Source organism: Lacerta agilis, chromosome 16 (genome assembly GCF_009819535.1).
Source record: "Lacerta agilis isolate rLacAgi1 chromosome 16, rLacAgi1.pri, whole genome shotgun sequence".
Classification (NCBI taxonomy): domain Eukaryota; kingdom Metazoa; phylum Chordata; class Lepidosauria; order Squamata; family Lacertidae; genus Lacerta; species Lacerta agilis.
This window is the reverse complement of record NC_046327.1, coordinates 1087309-1109786: the sequence shown is the minus strand read 5'-3', so window position 1 is coordinate 1109786 and position 22478 is coordinate 1087309. Positions and strand designations below refer to the sequence as shown.

The window sequence follows — 22478 nt, the reverse complement described above, 5'->3', positions numbered from 1 at the left end:
AACTGAGACTTGTAAGTATTTTCCTCGAGGAACGAAGTATTTTGAGAAGGCCAGTGCAGATGTACAAAATGAAATGGAACCCTTGCATATAAAGTACCAGCATGTTTTAGACTCGTTACTTGACCAGTTCAGTGTTAGATTTAATCAATTTAGAAGCCTAGAACAGACCATAAAAATAATTCAGTATCCTGATGTAGTAGTCTACAGTAGTTTGGAATTAAATGGTTTCCAATGGATGCAAATTGATGATTTGGAGATGCAACTTGCAGAATTTCAAGACAGCATCTGGGCTCAGGTGTTTGTCGACTTGCGGTCAAAGCTTGAGAATCTGGAAAGGTGCCGCTTGGAGAATCAAGAGGAGTGCCCCTAAAAACAGGGAATTTGGAGTGCCTGGAACCGATTACCAGACACTTTTAGCACCCTGAAAAATATAGCAATGGCTTTACTCACAATTTCCCCCTCTACGTACTTTTGTGAGACCTTATTCTCAGCGTTAAATAATATCAAAACCAACAAAAGAAACAGATTGACAGATGAAGTTAGTAGCACTTGCTTGGGCTTGAAGTGTACAAAATACCAACCTTCAATTGAAGCCAATGAAATTCAGCAACAAAAAAGTCACTAATAGGCAGGTCAGTTAAAGAGTTCTCCCTCCCCCTTCACAGGCCCCCACACAAGTTAAATAATATCAAGACCAACAAAAGAAACCAACTGACAGATGAACAAAGAGTTCACTAAGCAGGTGAGTTAAATAATTAGTTTTTGGTTTATTAAGTACAGTTATATATTACAAATTATACATTTTTGTTATTTAATATCTGAAGAAGTGTGCATGCACACGGAAGCTCATACCAAGAACAAACTTAGTTGGTCTCTAAGGTGCTACTGGAAGGATTTTTTATATTTTTTATTTTGTTTTGACTATAAATATTGCGAAATTGTGTTGTTGTTTTTCTCGAAGTGACACACCACCCGAGTTATGCTCGTTTTTTTGGCGAATTTTGACACACCCAGCTCAAAAGGTTGCCCATCACTGCTCTGGTGAGTCTGAGCAAGCTTTCCGCTGTGTGTGTTTAAAAGGGGAATGAAAAAAACAACAACTCTGCTAAGTCCTGAGACTTGTAAACACAAGTTGGAATAGGATATAATAAACAATATTTCCTTTTTAAAAAAGAGAATTTATTATGTTTCAAGAATAACAAAAAGAAAAACAAAATACAACAATACAAAATACAAACACTACAAATCCAAAAAATAAAAACTACACTACGTAAACAACAAAACTAAAAACACCAAAAATACAACAACAACAACAACAAAATCCTAAGCATCCTTATACTTACTTTAATTCTTACTTAATGGACTTCCTCCCATCTTCTATGCTGCGTTCATTGCAAATTAACTTAGTAACTTTATAACAATATTTCCTCTCCTGCATGCATCCCTAAACATTCCCACCCGTGTTCAGCTTCCGACGTCTCCTGTTCTCCCTCTGACCTCTCGCCATGCTCCCACCCCTGGGCTCTGAGCCCTCTTTGCTTGGCCAGTGCCTCCCACCGACCCTCTGCGTCCAACCAGTCCATGACAATGGCCAGGGATCAATGGTGGAAGCTGTGGTTCCAACAGCAGTGGGAGGGCCACAGACCCTGCCCTAAGGTGTAAACTTGCTAGGTCTTGAATCAAACAGGTTCCTGGAACCTTTATAGCGGAGTGGAAGGGAAAACTTTGGTGAGTGAGTGCCCTTTTGCTCCCATCCCCATTACTACTGTGTTTAGTGACCCATGTCCTGCTTGGTAGAAATCTGCTTGCTACACTGAGTTTCCTTATATTCAAGCAACATCTACCCTCTTTTCACAGAAGCCAATTTGATCTGGATTCTAGCCCTTTGAAGGTGACCCAGAAACTACAACTAATCCAGAACGCGGCAGCTAGACTGGTGACTGGGAGCAGCCGCCGAGGCCACATAACACCGGTCTTGAAAGACCTACATTGACTCCCTGCACGTTTCCTAGCACAATTCAAAGTGTTGGTGCTGACCTTTAAAGCCTTAAACAGCCTCAGTCCAGTATACCTGAAGGAGCATCTCCACCCCCATTGTTCTGCCCGGACACTGAAGTCCAGCTCTGAGGGCCTTCTGGTGGTTCCCTCACTATGAGAAGCCAAGTTACAGGGAACCAGGCAGAGGGCCTTCTCGGTAGTGGCACCTGCCCTGTGGAACGCCCTCCCACCAGATGTCAAAGAAAAAAACAACTACCAGACCTTTAGAAGACATCTGAAGGCAGCCCTGTTTAGGGAGGCTCTTTAATGTTTAATAGATTATTGCATTTTAATGTTCTGTTGGAAGCCGCCCAGAGTGGCTGGGGAAACCCAGCCAGATGGGCAGGGTATAAATAAATTATTATTATTATTATTATTATTATTATTATTATTATTATTATTATTATTATTATATTTCCCCACAGGACTTGTTTTCCATACCGTGACTATTTTTTGCTGCCCTCTCTCAAACATAATTCATTGTGACTATATTCTTTTTAAAGTGCCGCACCTAGTACCGTATATCGCGGTGTATAAAACGACTTTTTAATCCCGAAAAATCTTCCCTAAAGTCGGGGGTCGTCTTGTACGCCGGCAACATCATGCGACGTGACCTGGAGTTCCGCCCCGCCACTGGCTGCGTGCGCACGCCGACTCAGCGTGCCGTGCGTGCGCCGTCTAAGCCACCATGGAGCCTCTCCCCGGCGCTCCAGCCGCAACCGCTGCCTCAGCCGCCATGGAGCCCGGGCTGGGCGTGGGCGGCAAGCGCAGAGGCCTCCTGTGCAGCGACGGGGAGGTTCTCCCCGCTGCTCCAGCCGCCGCTGCCACCGCCATGGAAGCCGTTCTGCGCTTGGGTGAGTATACCCCAAACTCTGTTTTTTAACATGAAAAGTTGGGGGGTCGTCTTATACGCCCAGTCGCCTTATACGCCGCGATATACGGTATCATGTCCAGCAGAAACAATGGCTATATTAAGGCACCCTAAAATTGCATTAGTCTTTTCTGCCACCACAGCCAGCTGCTGATTTTATAACAAATAGACACAGAGACAGGCCGGCACTTTTTTTTTTTTACCCCATTATCACATTTGAAGCGATCCAAAAACTTGCAGAATCTATTTTTCCAAAGTCCAATGTGGAATGGCATGCAAACAGCAACCCTTTATACCATACCTAGGCCTCTTCAGGCCGCCACAAAGCTGTGGGTTGGATTCAATAACACACCAGCAAATTAAGGCCAACATTAAGAGGTTTTTGTGCTCTTACACAGCAAGCCTGCTTGCAAAACAACAACATCAACAACAACACAATCCAGTATTTGTGTGGTAAGGAAACTGTCAGGAAAGCAGAATGGGAAAAGTGGGGTAGCGGTTGTTTGATGCAATGCTGTAGAGTGTCCCTACAAACAGATCAGACTAAATGCTAAATTAACAGCCAACGTCCCATAATATCCTCACAGGATGCTGGAATTGACCTTACTTTGATTCTCAGGTGTCTCCCCCAACTTTTGATTCCCATTATGAGTAAGGATCTGTTTGTTATTTTACACAGAACATTTAATTGCAGTTTGCATTTGCTGTTATGTGTGTAAGAGTGCCACAGTGGCACACATGATACAATGCTGAAATGCTAACGTTTTTTTAAAATTCCTTTATCATACACACGGTTTCTAGCGTGGGGGGAATACAACTTCCTCGGAAGGTAGTTTCTATAACAAGAAGTGACAAGCAGCAATTGATAATGTACATCTTTAATAACCGCCATCTCTTCCCTGGAACAGGAGGGTGTGCGTCCCTCAGATAATTTGAATTAAGGACCCACATACCTAGGAATATTATTCAAATTAAAAATGGTTGTTTCTTGCATTCCACGCTACATTAACCATATCACAAGATGTTCTTCTTTTGGGGGGGAGGGGGGAGGGGGAAGCTAAGAGTCCAAAAGACATTATTCCTTTCCGAACATTTATTTCACTGTGCAGAGAATGTAGCTGATTCATAAGCTGAAGACAGGGAATAGCTGTTTTCCGCTAGAGAATTAAAAGGCAATTGGAAAAAAGGGTTGCTGATCCATCATTCCAATTCTATCTCTGGTAACAGGGCTTTGGTATTTTATCCAAAACCTACGGCTTGACCAACAGCAACAATAGAGATGATAGGGGACGTCTTCTGGGGATGTCCTGTGACGAGTTGTGCTGCCACTAACTGCCCTTCTCGCCTGGCCCTCGATGAGTGGTTCTGAGCTGGGTGGGCACAGGGGCGTAGCAAGGGGGCAGACCGCCCCATGTTCCGTAATGGAGGGGGTGACAAATTATCAAGGGACAATTACTGCCCTACTAGGGCGGTTCATAAAAAACTTATTTTAAATGCTTTCTCCGAAGGTCTTATCTTACTATACTAGGGATTATATAGCTATATATGAAATTTCATGCATATTGGTTAATATCTTGACCCTCCTCCACTAAAATAGCTGTTTACTTGGCTGTTTTCCTATGTCGTGAAGGCTGAAATTTCAGTTCAGAGAACAATTACTGGTCCCAACCCTAACCCTGTGGAAAGCCATCTGATTAGACTTTAATTTGATTTTGAGATGTTTTTAGGAGGTATTTAATTATTGTTTGATTTTATACCAATGTTATGTATCTGATGTTAGCCACCCTGAGCCCGACTTCGGCCGGGGAGGGCAGGATATAAATAAAGTTGTTTATTATTATTATTATTATTATTATTATTATTATTATTATTTGTTATTATTCCTTTGTAAGAAAATATGAAATAATGCAAAACCATTTTTGCAGGGGGGGGAATCAATGGGAGGGGGTGACAATAAATTTTCCGCACCGGGTACCACGTCACCTTCCTACACCTCTGGGTGGGCAGGCAAGTTTGTTCTTCCGGCCACCGGGGCTGCCCACCATCTTAATTTACCCCAATGAAAAGCCCCCCCCCCCAGCCTACAGATTTTTATAAACCTATAGGCCCTGGGGCTTTGCCTTTTAGACCGATAAAGGTGTTTGTTTGCCACTGCAGGTGGGTCTTGCCTGCCATTCCAAAGGTGTGGGGACAAGAGGTGTGGTGGATGCAGCCATACCAACACCGGCAGCAGAAAAATGCAGTGCAGATCATGCATGGGGGGGGGGTGGCTGGGGGCTGGAGGGTTTGTGTCACTAGCAGCAAGGATCCCTTTATGGCTGGTGCCCTGAACATGGGCAGTGTGCATGGCCAGTCATGGGAGTTGTAGCCCTGCAACAACTGGAGGCCTACGGTGCATCAACCCTGGACTAGAATTTTCTCTTGGGAAAAACTCCTTAAAATGATTGTTATCACGGTTTGGATCTTTAGGTCAAGCCATGGTAGCACGGTGCCATTTAAGCCATTAAATAATAATAAAAAATAACCACTTTCCAGTCTGTTTTACCGTTATCACCTCAACAAAGGAAAACGTGACATAGAAAATGTTTTCTTCCACCATTCCTTCCCTTGGCTCTGCAAAAGTGACCGTGGTGATGTCCTGACAGGCCCAAACAGGGGGGGGGGGTCAACTTGGCCCGGGCCTCCGATTCCAAGGGGGCCTCGGTCAGCATATTCACAATCGCTCACCATTATTTAAATGTAAATACTTAAAATAACCCTTCACCTATGTATTTTTAAAAAGCACTATTGTATATCTATATTTTCCATTTTGTCTTTATATGCAGATACGGTTCAAGCCTTGAAATATTTTTTTTAAAAAAGGGCCACATTATCTACCTGGCCCGGGCCTCTGCCTGGCTCTGCAAGGGCCTGGGTCCCGATCCGGCCACCCTCGCACCACACTGCACCCTTCTGCGGTTGAAAAGGCATGTTTCCTTTAAGTTCCACCTAGTTACTTCCAGATAAGCATTTCTAAAGTAGCTAAACTGGGCTCTGGAAGTTCCCCGGGAGTGAATATATAGGCTAACAGTCATGCAAAGATACCGTCGGTTGGTGCCTGCAAAATTAGAGGGTTTTAAGGGGCGGAAAATGAGCTCTCCCCAGCCCAGGAGAAAAAGTAGCAATGCAATGCTCTCCCTTCCACGAGACTGAGCTTGCATGCTGCAAAGGGTTTTGCAGCAAAAGTGCAGAGGCACATCATGCTTGCTTTTGCAGCAAAGTGCAAAGGGTCCATGTTGTGCATCAGAAATGTGCAAAGGAGGCTTGCACGCACCAGTTGCAATCTTGCATGCGCAGCTCCCTCGGAGTATAAGTGCAAGCTCCTGGAAGCAACGGGAGGCTGTTGTTGTCCCCCTCCCTCCTCCCCCCTGCAAATTTTGCAGGCGTGGGGTGCTAAAAGGTGGAACCCCCCCTACCCTCCCATGCTAGAGTCCCGGTCTGCCCATGGCCGAGTGCGTGCACTCTGACCGTCTGGCAGGAGCGGGCTGGGCCTTGCACATGGCAGCCCCGGGATCAGGTGGGGGGCGGAGCTGGCGCCACCGGGTCTCCACTTCCCTCCTTGCAACGGGCGTTCTTGGGGGAACTTTTGCTCCTTGCGCAAAGCTGCCGCGCTCGGCTCTGCAGGGAAGGTTGCGCGCAGGAGAGCAGCCTGGGCATCTGGGGCGCCCCGAGGGCCTCGACGCCTCTGTTTAAAACTGGGCATACAGGTCCTTGAGACATAACCCCCGCCGCTGCAGAAAAAGAGCAGCAATTGACCCCCCACACGCTCAAATCCCTCGTCCCCAGAGAGAAAGAGAGGAGATGCCCAACGAATCCTCCTTCAACAAGCCGTCGGCCTCGTCGGAGCATCCCGGCCAGGGGGGCAAGGTGGGCACCTTCGGGAAATCCTCTGGCCTGACGGCCGCAGGAGCCGCCAGCAATGCCGGGGGGGCGGCTCAGAGTCCGGCTGGCGCGGCCGCCCCGTCGGGGAAGAAGTCCCCCCGGCTGCCCAAGTGCGCGCGGTGCAGGAACCACGGCTACTCTTCGCCCCTGAAAGGGCACAAGCGCTTCTGCATGTGGAGAGACTGTCAGTGCAAGAAGTGCAGCCTGATCGCCGAGAGGCAGCGGGTGATGGCCGCCCAGGTGAGACGGAAAAACATCCGGGTGCGGGGTGGGTGGGGGCGAGGTGCGGGGAAGACCCCCTTCGCGCCCCAGAAGGACCGGCGCCCGGCGGGCCGCTTGCGCGCAGCTCTGCCTTGCAATGCGCAACATTTCGCCTCCTTCCTTGCTGAAAACACTCAACAAATGTGTTTGGGAGTTTGCTGATTTGTTTGTTAAAATAATATCCACCATGCGATTTCTCTCTGTGGTCTCCAAGTCTTTCTTCCCGCCCTTGTATATCAGGATTTTGAGCTTGCATTTTGCAGGCCGTTATCCACGAAGAACTTAGGAGTAACGGCTCCATCTTATTTTGCTATATCTAATGATTGGGGGGGGGAGATATTAAAATTCAATGCATGTGATGTAAAAGTAGAAGAGAGGAAAGGGTCGAATGTTGTTAAGGGAAATCTCTAAGCTAAAAAATCACATTGGATCTTGGGAGGATTTGTCATTAGCCTTCCAAAAAGGCACATGGCTACACTAAAAAGTGCACATAGAAGATGTTCAAAGGGTTCTCTTGTGCAAATGGTAGTTCATGTCCTGCAGTTCCATATCCATTTACCTGGGAGAAGCTCCTGCTGAAGCCCGTGGGACTTTAGTCTTAGTAGTCATTTGTAGGGATATGCTGAGACTCAAGAGGGAAACTTCATCTTCCATGATGGAAGACAATTGAAAGACAGGAAAACTCTCAATTTTTAGCTGTTTCTATTCAGCAGACGTTTTAAGATTTAGGATTCTTGCAAGTAGGTTGGCTTTAATGATTATATTTGAGCAAAAATATTTTAATTTCTTTCTCTGGTCTTGTGCCATTAACTCATTTAGAATACTTCAGGAACGAAAAGGAAAGGAAAAAAAGGTGTTGAGTTGCAAATCTGTGTGTAAATAATACCACTCAAATCAATACATTGTTGACTTGTTCTTTCTCTTCCCATTATAAAGCTGTTCTCCCTCCCTTTAAAATGCTATGTAATAACTAGAGCTGATGCAAAATTGGTTGGAAAAGATCTGCTACAAATATTTTCAAAGTTCCCAGTTTTAGAGCGTTTTGAAAGTTTCAATGCTTAGATAACAAGGTAGCCGACATTCAAATCACAGTTAAACTAAGACATTTGAATTTCTGTGGGTTTCCCATTAACCTAAATAATAGGCATCACCTCTCTCTTAATAGTTATTAATACATTAAAAAAAATACTAGTGATTATACATACACACACACACACAATATTAAACCAGATCTCAGAATAGGGATGTAGGGGTAGCCGTCTTTTTCGGTAATAATACATTCGGCTATACTTTATTTCTAAACTGGTTTGCGCTAGGACCTTAGTATGGATTATATTACTATGATTTCTCTTTGATCACTAGTTCAGGAGAAAAACAGAGACTGTCCCATATTTCCTTGCCTTGGGTAACGTATTCTGCCTTTCCAAAAGACACTCTTCCCAACATTTAATTCTGCTCTGCTCCAAACTCATCCATGCCATTTCTTTCAAGCATTCCAGAGGAAACATCGCTTGATTGTAAAAAAAAAAACCACACACACACCAAAAAAACTCGTATATCGGTTTACAAAGAGAAAAAACAACAACAAAATTATATGTAAAACAATCTTGAGAGAGATTAAAAATAATCAATTCACGTTCTTTGGTAATATAACTTTTTAACCTCAGCCCTAAAGCATGCCCCCACTGGATTACGTCCTTTATTCAAGTAACCTCTGCTGATAATTTCCCCCCCCCTGCAGCAGGCCCTTCTAAAAGAACCACGCAGATATCTGAGCAGAACCAGAGAACTCTGGATTTCAATAGTACTTCTTACCTTTTATTAGAGTGAATTTGAGTCTCTCTGCCCGCCCACCCCAGGGCCTGAATTTGCCATAATTCCAGGTGCAATCCAGAATTCACTGAAGCAAAGGAAATCTTTTCCTTGTTATCTTCGGTCAGGAGTCCTGAATTTACCTAAGCTGATGGTAGTGATTTTATTTGCTCGTGTGACCGGGTTTCCCCAGCCCATCTGGGCAGCTTCCAACATATATAAAAACATAATAAAACATTTTTTTAAAAAACCTTCCCTATGTGAGCTTCCAGTTTATATGCAACTTTCTGCACGCATGCGGGCAAATATAAATGAGGAAAGGGGTGTTTATGTGTGTTGCAGTTGTTCCCCCCCTCCCTTCAGCCTCCTTTTGTGCCGGCGCTTGAAAACTGTTTAAAACGCCCTTCCGGTTCTGCTCCATCGAAGTTGCTGCCATCGTCGTTCTTTCAATCTGGAGAGGAAACACCGTTTTGCCCCTTCTCTTCCCCAGGTCGCCCTGCGAAGGCAGCAAGCTCAGGAAGAGGAGCTGGGCATCAGCCACCCCATCCCGTTGCCCAGCGCCACGGAAATGTACGTGAAGAAAGAGAGCAACGCCAGCGGGGGGCCCTCCTGCCTCTTGCTGGAGAGTGCCAGCCCACCTCTGCCCACCACATCAGCTTCCGCGGTGCCAACCTCGTCCACAGGTAAGCGTTACGCCAAAGGACCCGGCCCTCGCCCCGCAAGGTGGCAGTATTTAGAGGCTCTCCCAAGCCAAATAGGAACCCATCGCCATTTTTATCCGTCTAGTTTTTCATTCAAGAGCATAGGCATGTGCTGCCTCACCCCAGGTGAGATCATTTGTCCATCTACCCATGGCCGGATTTAGGTTTGATGAGGCCCTCAGCTCCTGAAGGTAATGGGGCCCTTGATATGTCCAGCTGCCCTTTGTCAACAACAAATTGCCACTGTTTTTTGTGTCCAATATATTCCAGATGGTAATTTATGGACCTCATAGGTATCTCAAGCCATTTGCCCATGTTGCCATGCAACCAGTCCATGCAGATTATAGGCACCCTATATATAGAAAGGAGCAAACCAGGGATATTTTAGGGAGCAGGAGAGCAGGCGGGGCTCATTACTTACACCATAGGGAGCCTACACAACACAAAACACTGTTGCTGGATGTAGGTTTTATTTGTTTATCTTCTATTTTGGAAATGTACATCCAGTTTTTTTTCCTTTAATTTTTTTGGGGCTCCCCAAGAGAGTGGGGCCCTAAGCTAGAGCTTGTTTAGCTTATACGTAAATCTAGCACTGCATCTACCCCAGTATTACAGGCTCTGGCTGGCAGCAGCTCTCCGTGTTCCCAGCAGAGAGAGATCTTTTCCTGGTACCTGACCATTTTTTAATAAGAGATGCCAGGGATCTGGGGTCTTTCTGCATGTGCTCTGCTTATTCTGTGCTGCACCCCATAACCAGCGAAGCCATTTGCATTGTGTTTGTGTGTGTGTTCAGTTTGTGAGAGAGTGTGGTGTGCCCGACTCATATATTTCTCCTGCAGGAGAAAAATACTCCCTGTTGTTATTAGACAGCAACCACGTTGTTGTTTATTTTTTTTGGGGGGGGGGGGTAAATAATGGTGTGGTCTCCACAATCCAGACCACCAGGACATAGCTGACTTCCCACAGCAAATATGAAGTGTGGGGGGGGGGCACACAGGGCTGAGTGACAAGTCTTCTCAATGACATCTTAATATTCACGTTGTAAGTTTGATTTCCAACCCACCAATTAATTCCCCATGTGCATATCTGGGGCAACCAAGTTCCATGAGGACTAGAGCCGTGTGCCCTTTTAATGTCCAATGTTAATATAGGACCTGTTTGCTCCGGAAGCTGTCTGTGGACATCGGAGCACCCATGGGACAGGGACTTGAGTGCGATTCTTACAACGCCCAGGTTTGTTCCAGTGATGGGGAAGGAAGAATTCTCCTCTGCTAGATTTTCCTCTGGAAAAGTCTTCGTTTCTAGAAGACGTTTTACAGGTGTGCAGCTCAAATATATGCATTTTTCCTCGGAAGTGGGCTCCGCTGGGTTCAAGGGAGCCTCGTTTCCAGAAAAATGCGCTTAGGCAACCTGAGAATATTGTGGGATTTGATGGGAAGGCCACAGCCAGCATCTAATTATTCACTGCCGCCTAACGAAGATGAACAGCCGCAGTTCTTGTTCAGTAGGTCTGTTGGTGTCCAGGGCGGGGGTCAGAATTCCTTTCTGACATTTCCAGAGTAGCAGCGGGTTCAATTTCACCTTGTCGGGATTTCCCCCCCCCCCCAACACACACACACACACCTTCCTTCCTTGCCGCCCTGAGAGGTCTAGCAGTTTTTCTTGCAAACTTCATCACACCGAACATGGTTTACAGGGAGAGGGATAGGATGTGAAGGAGCCACACAAATCATACAAGGTACCGGGGAAAAAAGTCTTTTTCTCGCTGTATCCATTTTATTGGCAGGTCAGAAATATTACAGCGCATTGAGAGGCCAGAGACAATTTTTCAAGCCTCTGGTGACATGCTGTTCTTCAAAAAAAAAATGCCGGGGAGTCGCAGCGCCTTACCAGCAAGCGCATACCTCATCGTCGTCATGGTAACGCTGGTTATTTTAAAAGGAGTTCGTCTGAGTTGGGGGAAATAATAGGGAAAAGCTGCAGCAGGGCCTGAACTTTAGTTCGGGGGGGGACACTGTGGAATTGTGCATCCCTGTTCTCCGAAAACCTGCTGCCAAGCAGTTGTGCTGAGAAGTGCAGCCTTGACGTGTCAAGCGCCAAAATAAGGGCCCCCACCTGCGGGAATTGAGGGTGAATCTGTTTAAACAGGTATGGATTAATATCCGTCTTGAATGATGGGGATTGGGATGCCCATGGAAGCCTCTAACCCACTTTCCAAATTACGCCAGAGGAAATTTTGAACCAAGCGTTTTTGCAGTGGGGAACCTGCTGGACCTCAGGGTCATATTAGACGTGTGGCATTAATTTCTCACCTGGAAGAAGTGAGCATGTGGGTCCTTTTTAAAGGGCAGAAGTAGTTGAACTGAGATACTTGATTGAGACGAGGTGTGTCGGTGGCGGGGAGTTAATCTTCTTTGGCAATCCCTCCTAGCCGAGTGAGATTGTCTTCCATGAACATGGGTTTTAACAGTGAGTTTGTAAGTGACTCTGGAGGCCAGTTCTGGATTCTCTCATGGCCTACAAGAGAATTGATAAATCACATGTGAAAGGTTTCTACGTTCAAACACACCCAAAGCCTACATTTCCAAGTACGTTTTTTAAATTCGTTTGAATATATAATTGCATTAATTGGATCTATTTTTATCAGTTAGTTGTATAATCTTACATTTCCAGAAATGAAGACTTTTCCATAGGAAAATCTAGCAGAGGAGAATTCTTCCTTCCCCATCACTGGAACAAACCTGGGCATTGTAAGAATCGCACTCAAGTCCCTGTCCCATGGGTGCTCCGATGTCCACAGACAGCTTCCGGAGCAAACAGGTCCTATATTAACATTGGACATTTAAAGGGCACACGGTTCTAGTCCTCATGGAACTTGGTTGCCCCAGATATGCACATGGGGAATTGGTGGGTTGGAAATCAAACTTAGAACGTGAATATTAAGATGTCATTGAGAAGACTTGTCGCTCAGCCCTTTCCTTTCTTGCCATATTGACTCTGAACATGTGGTCCCCTGTGGGTGTTGGGAAGTGGTGTGTGTCGTCCTGTCCCAGCTCCTTGAAAACACTCATTCCAGAGTTCCTGGCTAAGGAGAACAAATAGAGTGTGCTAGACCCGAGTCTTAAAGCCGCAGTACGGTTCGTCCACGGTATACTTTGTAGAAAAAAAATAACAAAAACAGAGTCTCGCCCGGTCTCTCTCCAGTTTTCTTGAAATCCTTCTTTGGAATCCAGCCCTGAGTTTTTTTGGGTTTTTTTTTTTTGGAATATCTTATTATGAAAGGTGGGCATAGATAAATCTGAGCAGATCAAGAGACGGGTGACAAGAATGATGTACGGCTTGTAGGAAAAGAGACTGCGGGTTGATATAACAGTCTATAAATATTTGAGAGGTAATAATAGGGAAGAGGGGGAGGGATTATTTACAGTGTTTGAGGCAATAACAAAGAGCAGTGGCTTGAAACTAAAAAAAAACCTAAAAGTACAAGGAAAATAATTTAATTAAAAGACACTTCCTTTTCTAACTAGAAATGCAATTAGGCAGTTGAATGGCCTGCATGGGGGGAAGGGGAGTTCTTCAAGCATCATTGCTGGAGGGATTTAAGATACCGTAATTGCCTGGGGTGGAGCTGAAGACAACTCTTTCGACTTGCAGAGGTTATCTATTTCTGCTTGCCCCCGCGGCTGAAGGTAGCTGGTGAGACATATTCAACTTTGCTGTGCAATAGACCAAACTGGGCTGTGTCCAAATGAGGGCGAACGGATGGTTGGAGGGTCTGGAAGGAAAGCAGGAGCTCTGGAGAAGAGAAGGTGAAGATGATAGCAATCTTATATACAGGTGAAACTCGAAAAATTAGAATATTGTGGAAAGGTTCATTTCTTTCAGTAATTCAACTTAAAAGGTGAAACTAATATATGTGATAGACTCATGACATGCAAAGCGAGGTGTGTCAAGCCTTTATTTGTTATAATTGTGATGATTATGGCGTACAGCTGATGAGAACCCCAAATTAACAATTTCAACTTTGGGGTTCTCATCAGCTGTACACCATAATCATCACAATTATAAAAAATAAAGGCTTGACATATCTCGCTTTGCATGTCATGAGTCTATCTCATATATTAAACTCCAGTAGCTAATGAAAACAATTGCTTACATAAATGGACTCTTCCATGATATTCTAATTTTCCGAGTTTCACCTGTACATTAAGGGTTGTCGGAGAAGATGGAGCAGGCATGTTATCCGTTGCTGCAGGGGGCAGAACAAGCAGGAAAGCAAATTTCATTAAAACATAAGGGGGGGAACCAGCCTAATGGTATGTATGAGCTGTTCATCCAGTGGAACAGACTGCCTATGAAGATGGTGGAGTTACAGGTGGGTAGCCGTGTTGGTCTGCCATAGTTGAAACAAAATAGAAAATTTTATCTAGTAGCACCTTAGAGACCAACTGAGTTTGTTCTTGGTATGAGCTTTCGTGTGCATGCACACTTCTTCAGATGATGGAGATACTCAAGGCTAGATGACCACCTGTAAGAGATGCTGTGGTTGCATCCTGTATGGTTCTTCTTTGGCAATTCCTCGTAGCCAAGTGAGGTTGTCTTCCATAAACATGGTTTTAACAGTGAGTCCGTAAGTGACTGTGGAGGCCAATTCTGGAACCACACAGTGGGGACATTGGTTTCCGGGCGGGAGTTGATTATGGTGTGGATTTGCCAAGCGTGCCTTCCTCTTAGCACGTTTCTCCCTTGCGTCCTGAGTTCGAGTGTCTTCAAAGCCCATGACACCTTTGGTAATGGCTGTTCTCCAATTGGAGCACTCGCAGGCCAGTGTTTCCCAATTGTTGGGTGTTTATACTACATTTTTTTAAAGATTTGCCTTGAGAGAGCCTTTAAACCTCTTTTGTTGACCACCAGCATTACGCTTTCCATTTTTTAGTTTGGAATAGAGTAGTTGCTTCGGAAGACGATCATCAGGCATCCGCACAACATGACCAGTCCAACGAAGTTGATGTTGGAGAATCATGGCTTCAACACTGGTGATCTTGTGCTTCTTCCAGTACACTGGTATTAGTTCGCGTGATGTGTAAATTTTTTTGGAGAACCCGTTAATGGAATCTTTTGAGGATTTGGAGATGGCGTTCATACTATTTGTTCCAAACGTTCTGTATTTGTAAGCAATACTTTTCAACGGGGAAGACTTGGAACGGCCTTAGGGCTGTAGCCCACTTTGCACATGCCACATGTCTGAAGCACATTCACTCCACCTCCACACAGGTAGTTTGCAAGGGTTTGTTAAGAGTGCTAGGAACGCTACCTCTACGGATTCCTTGAAGAGAAAAACGCGCTGTAATTGCATGGTGCGCACACAGCCACTGACAATGCCAAAGCTAGCTGGAGGTTTTTGCGCTTGGGTGTAAGAAGCAAGTGCAGGGCTTTCCAAACATGCTTCTCCAGTTAACTTTTTTTGGACTACAGTTCCCATCATCCCTGAGCACTGGTCCTGCTAGCTAGGAATGATGGGAGTTGTAGTCCAGAAGCAGCTGGAGACCCAAGTTTGGAAAGCCCTGGAGTGCTTTGCAGAGCTAAAGGCAATCCCTTACTTGGCCTCTTAGGGCTGCAGTCTGTGCACATTTTCCCACTGAACATAGAGGGGCTGACCTCTGAGTAGACATGCATAGGATCCCATGGCATGCCAGAGAAGTGATAAAGGCCACAAGGGCAAAGAAGAGTTTTTTCACCAGTTGCTGGCAAGTTTAGTTTTGGCCCTCTGCACACTGCTTGTAGAACAGATGAGGCAACCACGAGGAGCCGTTAATAGTGGCCAATATTTTAATTGGGCCTGAGAATTTTTTAATTGATTACATTGAGCTGATTAGTGGTGAATGTTGCCTCACTCATTGGCACCATTCTCAGAGTGCCAGGATCGGCATAATAATAATAATAATAATAATAATAATAATAATAATAATAATAATATTAATAATTTATTGTTTCTACCCTGCCCATATCACCAGGGACCACTTTGCAGAAAACAAAACAAAAAACCTGATTCTGTTTTAAATTGGTCGTGATTAATTCTGAGCAATATACGGCCTAAGAGAAAACAGAGAGATAAATGTATTTCTGGGACAGAGCATAAGTTTGATTGCTGATCACATTTTAAACTGCATCTTTTGTTTTTAGTGTCACTTACAAATGCAAAGTAGTCTTTGCATTTGTAACGTGGGTCTCTCATTTGTGTTTTATGTGTGTTTGCATCAGTTTCTGCTTTTTCTCGGCGGCGGTTCTGAGCTACGAATCTCACCGGTTTCCCCCATCATCCGCTTTATTTCAGCTTTGAGCGGGGATGTTCCCTCCCTGCCTTGCCATTTTCTGCTTTTTAGAAACCACCTGGGCTTCTTTCATCATGTTGCTCCTAATGAAGTGGCCTCTTGTGAGTTGCTATCAGTTGCCGCCTCCCTTAGTTTATTTTTAGTGTGAACTATAATGATTTTATCCTAGTCGTATTTTCTCCAAGGCCTTCGCTTGCAGATACTTGAACAGCTCATACTCCCCTCTCAATATTGCCTTTGATATTCCCTTAATGAAATTTGTTCCATTCTGATTGTAACCACGCTGGTTTTGTCTCTCCCCCTGAAGGTTTTTTGTTGTTGGTGTTGTTGTTTGCTTGGGGATTGTAAGACACATTATTGCTGGGCTTTTCTGCTGCCTTACCTACAAATCTTAATTTCCACAATATCCAAATGGTCTTGCACTCATAGTCTGCTGGACGACAACAACACCCTTAGGGTTCAGTTTACGAGTAGCTCTATCATTTATCTTCCCCACCATGTACCGGATCGTGTAACACATGCTGGTCCCCGTATATTTTACTTTTGGGACAGGTCTTGATTTTGAGTGGGAAACTGGCTAGAAAGGAGAAGGCCCCACTGGTTCTTCTCGCCTGCAGATGACGGAACCAGGAATAATGTTTAGTTTTGGCATTGCATGGGCCAAACATCAAGATTTCCTGTTGCTGCAGCAAGGGCAGAACTAGGTCAAAAAGTACCCTTTCCTATTTCAGGCAGGTAAAGTGACCCCTGGCCATTAGGTCCAGTCGCGGACGACTCTGGGGTTGCGGCGCTCATCTCACTTTATTGGCCGAGGAAGCCGGCGTACAGCTTCTGGGTCATGTGGCCAGCATGACTAAGCCGCTTCTGGTGAAACCAGAGCAGCGCACAGAAATGCCGTTTACCTTCCCGCTGGAGTGGTACCTATTTATCTACTTGCACTTTGATGTGCTTTCGAACTGCTAGGTTGGTTGGAGCAGGGACTGAGCAACAGGAGCTCACCCCGTGGCAGGGATTCGAACCGCCGACCTTCTGATCAACAAGCCCAAGAGGCTCAGTGGTTTAGACCCCAGCACCACCAGCGTCCCGGTATATATTCCACGCATATATACCAAAGTTGTTGAGCCTCTGCCCCCACGCAGCTGTGGGCAGGAAACACTCCCTAGATCGTTTCCTGTGCGCAGGTAGGGGAAGCATGAGGACACCTTCCCCCGTGCCGCTGAGCACGGGAAACGATCCAGGGAGTGTTTCCCACATGCAGCGGCATCTGGAGAAGCTGTGCGCCGCCAGCCAGCGCCCCCAGATCGCTCCCCACACGCAGCAGCATCTCCCCCCCCCTCATGCCGCTATCCGTGTATTGGACGACCCCAGTTTTTGACATGATTTTTGTGTCAAAAAACCTTGTCTAGTAGACGGGAAAATATGGTGTGTGTGTGTGTGTGTGTGTGTGTGTGTGTGTATAAATCAAATCAAATCAATCGAATCATACCAGGAAATGACAGGGGAGAGCTGGAGAGTCCTTGTGGCTCCCGAGGAGACCCTCCCTGGAAGAGAGCAGGCGAAGAGGCCAGAGGTGCAGAGGGGCTTTGTTGAGGCTGCCCCTCTTACCCGCATATCAGCTGACTTGCAGGGTAGCGCAGAAGCAGCCACTTTTTCCACACAGTTTCCGCTGGGCCCAGAGCTTCAACTCCAGATCGTTTGCTCTGAATTGGAGAGAGAGCTGGAGAGCAAGAAGAAAGGGGGCATTTAAAGGTTTTTCAGAGGGCGCTGCCAACTTCGTGCAATGTAACCCGGAATGTAAGTGGGACACACACACCTGTATATTTGAGCTAATTCATGCAGCCTGCTCCCCTCCAGGTGTTTGGCGATACCATTCCCATCAGTGCTGGCTGGGGCGGAGGGAAACTGAAATCCAAAGCTACCCGAGGGCGCCAGGTTGGGTTTACGAGAGCCATGTGGAAACTGTTTTTAAATTCCCTGATGTGCCAAAGAGAGGGGGGGCCCTAATCTGCGGTGCCTAATTGCTCGGTAATTAACGTTGTACCATGATCGCTAATGGGAGAACTCTGACACCTTGATATAATTAGTACAAGCAATGATATAATGGGAAGCAGCTCATTCCTGGAGAAGGTGACTACAGTAGGCGGGGGTGCCAACTTATCGCTGATGGGCGGGGGGGGGGGGGGGAGAAGGCTCTTCATTTTTTCACTCTTATTAAAAACACAACTGAGCGTTGTTCCCGGCAAAAGGGATAAACCTTGAGAAACACTTGAGCTGGAGCCATTGACGTCTTTCTAGATAAAGCCAGTGCTGCCCACAGACGGCTCTCTTCTCTCTTGCCAATAGGCCTTGCCTGATAATAGTCACAGAAACAGCACTGCTATGGCCTGAATATCACATATTTTCTCCAGAGTTTCAAAGGAAGTTGTCAGTGGTTGCTTTGTTTGGTTTGACGGTGACCAGGATGGCCGTGGAGAAAAGAGACCATGATGGAGCAAGAACTAGCAAATGCGAAAGTGCCTTTTTAAATAGGGACCTGGCCCAGGAAGGGGGTGTCATGCCGTTTTAGTCCATGTAAGGAAAGGTAAAGGACCCCTGGACGGTTAAGTCCGGTTGAATTTGACGGTGGCGTGCGCCACCTATCGCTGCTTCAGGCCAAGGGAGCCAGCGTTTGTCCTCGGAAAGCTTTCCGGGTCATGTGGCCAGCAGGACTAAACCGCTTCTGGCGCAACGGAACACCATGACGGAAACCACAGCGCACGAAAATGCCGTTCTTGCCACAGCAGTACCTATTTATCTACTTGTGCTGGTGTGCTTTCAAACTGCTATGTTGGCAGGAGCAGGGACAGAGCGACGGGAGCTCACTCCGTCACGGGGATCCGAACCGCCGACCTTTTGATCGGCAAGCCCAAGAGGCTCAGTGGTTTAGACCCCAGCGCCACTCGCATCCCGGTATATATTCCATGCATATATACCGTAAAGCAAGACACTATATAAAACCAGCAACCTCTTACTTTGCTGCCTACGGGATAGTGAACATTTATTTTATTTTATTTGTCCACTAATGGAATTTTTGTCTTACGGCAACACCATGTATTCATGTATTCATATTAGGCTACTAAGATTGAACATGGAATATCTTCTTCTGCATACGCTTGCAGAATTGCAGATTTTTAACGTGGGACGTGTCTGGAGTGGATAATGTTAAGGTGCAGCCCAGCCTGAATTAAGCTTGGGAGGGAAGATATATTTTGATCGCCTTGCAGCTGGCTTGCTAGCTGGACTACGGCAAGGTGTTTTGTGAGTGGGAGAGAGAGATTTGGATCCTTTGCCCCGTGTGTCGTTGCCCACGTGTCGTCCTGCGTGCAATTTATACACTTGAAAAGTCCCTGGTCTTTAGCCTGAGATGTGACAAAAACACACACCGGACCAGTAGCACAAATGCGGACGTTCAACACAAACTGTTCTGGAAGGTGTGTTGTCCCGCCCCGAACATTTGGCAGTGGGTACAAGTAACATTTCTGACTCCTGAGCAATGCAGCACAGCCGAGTGGGGCCCCCCAGGATAAATCACACGCTTAAACAATTTACTGTCCACTTTTGTATGGACGGAGAGTAGAGCTCTTAAAGGTCAAAAAAGCTTCCTTGATAACACAATGCAGTGAGCTGTAACAGCATCAAATCCTGGGGGTTGTAGAGCGGCCCAGGAGAAATAATTATGCCTGGTAATGGGTAATTACAGATAATGGCTCTTTTTGGGGGTGGAAAAACACACACACACAAACACCCAGCCTTGTCTGGAATGAATATTGCGTAGTACATTAACTTTATGGTAAGCTACAAGTTCAGCACTGAAACAGCGCAGGTTGCAAGGAGAATTGGTTTTATTTTGTTTTATTTAAAGGCAGGGCTTATTGGTGGTGGAGGAGACACAAGCAGAACGGCAGGCTTCTGCGCCCCCCCCCCCTTTCTCCCCACGCCGTTCGGAAACGCAGCCTTGATTCTGCCTCCGGGAAATGCTGGCAGCGAGGGGCTCGGCAACAAGAACTGCTCTGTCATGATAGGTCCAGTGGGAGAAACACACATTGTTCCACCGGCTTCTGATTATGACTTTAGGGAGTTGTTTCACACCAGCCTCAATTCAAGGCTCTTGTCTGACCTCAACAGCAGCCGGTTGCCGCAGCCTGAAGTGCAGGCAGGTCTGTTAAGGAGGGAGGGAGGGAGGGAGGATGCTTCAAAGCCGGGGAAATGGTTGAGTCAAGATCAGTTGTCTTGGTACTCCGTCAGATTGCTGCTTTTTTGCTTTTTTTGCAACTTTACCAAACAGTCTTAGTGTTGGCAATACTGAATTCAAAGGTTTCCATCTGGGATTCTGTGAATCCCCGTGCAAACCGTGCCTTAACATTAACTGTCCAAAACAGGAGACCAGCAGGATCAGACACTCAGTGCCTTGTCCAGCTTAGCATACAATCGTAGAGTTGGAAAGGGACCCTGGGGTCATCTAGTCCAACCCCCTTCAATGCAGGAATCTCAGCTGAAGCATCCATGATAGACGGCCATCCAACCTCAGCTTGAAAACCTCCGAGGAAGGAGGGTCCACCACCTCCTGAGGGAATCTGTTCTACTGTCAAACAGTTATCAGCCTCAGAAAGCTCTTCCTGATGTTTATTCGGAATCTCCTTCCTTGTAACTTGAAGCCATGGGTTCGAGTCCTCCCTCCCGGAGCAGGAGAAAACGAGCTTGCTCCATCTTCCATGGGACAGAACCTTGAGGTGTCTGAAGATGGCTGTCCTATCTCCTCCCAGTCTCCCCGTGTTTGCAGTGGTGGCTGGACAGCTAGGTCATTCAGAGAAGCCGCACCATTTGGTTGATCAATCTGATTTAGGGATTTCACAAAAACAGGCTCCACGAACTCGCGTGGACTCCATGCTCCGTAGCATACACAGCCGCGATCCATGTGGGACATCAAGAAAAAACACCATTGCCCTCAGAACCCAATAACCTATTTAGGGTTTACTAAGGATTCCAGCAGTGGGACGCGGGGGGCGCTGTGGGTTAAACCACAGAGTCTAGGGCTTGCCAATCAGAAGGTCGGCGGTTCGAATCCCCACAATGGGGTGAGCTTCCATTGTTCGGTCCTTGCTCCTGCCAACCTAGCAGTTCGAAAGCACATCAAAGTGCAAGTAGATAAATAGGTACCGCTCTGGCAGGAAGGTAAATGGCGTTTCTGTGCGCTGCTCTGGTTCACCATAAGCGGCTTAGTCATGCTGGCCACATGACCCGGAAGCTGTACGCCGGCTCCCTCGGCCAGTAAAGCGAGATGAGCACCACAACCCCAGAGCCGGACACGACTGGACCTAATGGTAAGGGGTCCCTTTACCTAAGGATTCCAGCATCTCCTTTGTTGCCCTGGCCACAACTATTTTGACTCTAGACGATGCTTACGAGAGCCCGTGAGTTAACTATATCCTCACATCATTGAGCTACGTGTTTTTAGTTCGTTTTGGATCTTTGTCACTAATTGCAAACCCCTCTCCTTCATTCCCTCAAATTCCTGTTTTGGGGTTGATTTGCAGGATGGTTCTGAATGCCAGTTGCCGGAAGCTTCTCCACTGGTTTCCCTATTTTATAGCTGACCCCACAGCTAGACTTCCTCTAGAAATATACTCTCTTCCCTGAAACGAATTATTGCTAACTGCCGTAAGTTAATATGCCATATGGCCGAAGGCTTTTGTAGAACATGGAGGATCAATAATGAGGCATTGATCTGGAATGAAAGAGAGATCTGCATTTCACGTGTAGGAATACAGTGGGGAAGGTAGCAGATGTTCTGCCTGAGGGTGTTAAAACAGGGAGAACTGAGTCACAGTGTTAACATATTCTTCCCCCGACAGCCGAAATCTTGATTATTTTTTACTTTATTGATAAAATCAACAACACCAAAGACAGGCATAGGGAATCTTGGCCCTCCAGATGTTTTGACACTACAACTCCCATCATCCCTAGCTAACAGGACCAGTGGTCAGGGATGATGGGAGTTGTAGTCCCAAAACATCTAAGATCTCCCTTCTCTTTCTGTACAAATTTCATCGCCCAGGACCCCTGAATTTTAAAGCTACATATAAATATATTAAATGAACAAATGAAACTTAAAGCTTCTCTCCGATCTCAGAAGCTTTCATCTCTTTAAGGTTTTCTCCACACCTGTGACATCTAGGAACTGGTTTGTTTTCAGATGTGTTAACCATTCAGTATATTTCTATGCTGCCCGGGATCATTATTAAAACTATAAAAAATATAAAGCACAATAACATGTTGAAACCAGGGCTAAAAACCAACAGCTGGAAACAGACCCCATTTCGAATCGGCAACGCCGATTAATGTCCCCAACTCCCCGGGTGAAGAGATGAGTCTTCATGTATCGGCAGCCTGGTGGGAGGGAGTTCCTCTGGCAAGGCACCACCACCGAAAAGGCCCTGTCTGAGTTCACTGGCAGGCCCTCCAAAACAGCTTCTCTTGAGAGCTCAGGGCCTGGCATCTCTAGCA

General features: G+C 46.1%; 1 protein-coding gene across 1 annotated transcript in view; it reads left to right on the top strand.

Annotated features, from left to right (window-relative positions):
• The first annotated feature begins 6746 nt into the window (after positions 1–6746).
• The window catches only part of DMRT1 (doublesex and mab-3 related transcription factor 1), a 59739-nt gene continuing 44007 nt past the window's right edge, over positions 6747–22478 (top strand). The window contains exons 1-2 of the mRNA XM_033173758.1: positions 6747–7069; positions 9393–9585. Of these exons, the coding sequence (XP_033029649.1) occupies positions 6749–7069; positions 9393–9585 (514 nt within the window). The 5' untranslated portion in view covers positions 6747–6748. The remainder of the gene's footprint in view (positions 7070–9392; positions 9586–22478) is intronic.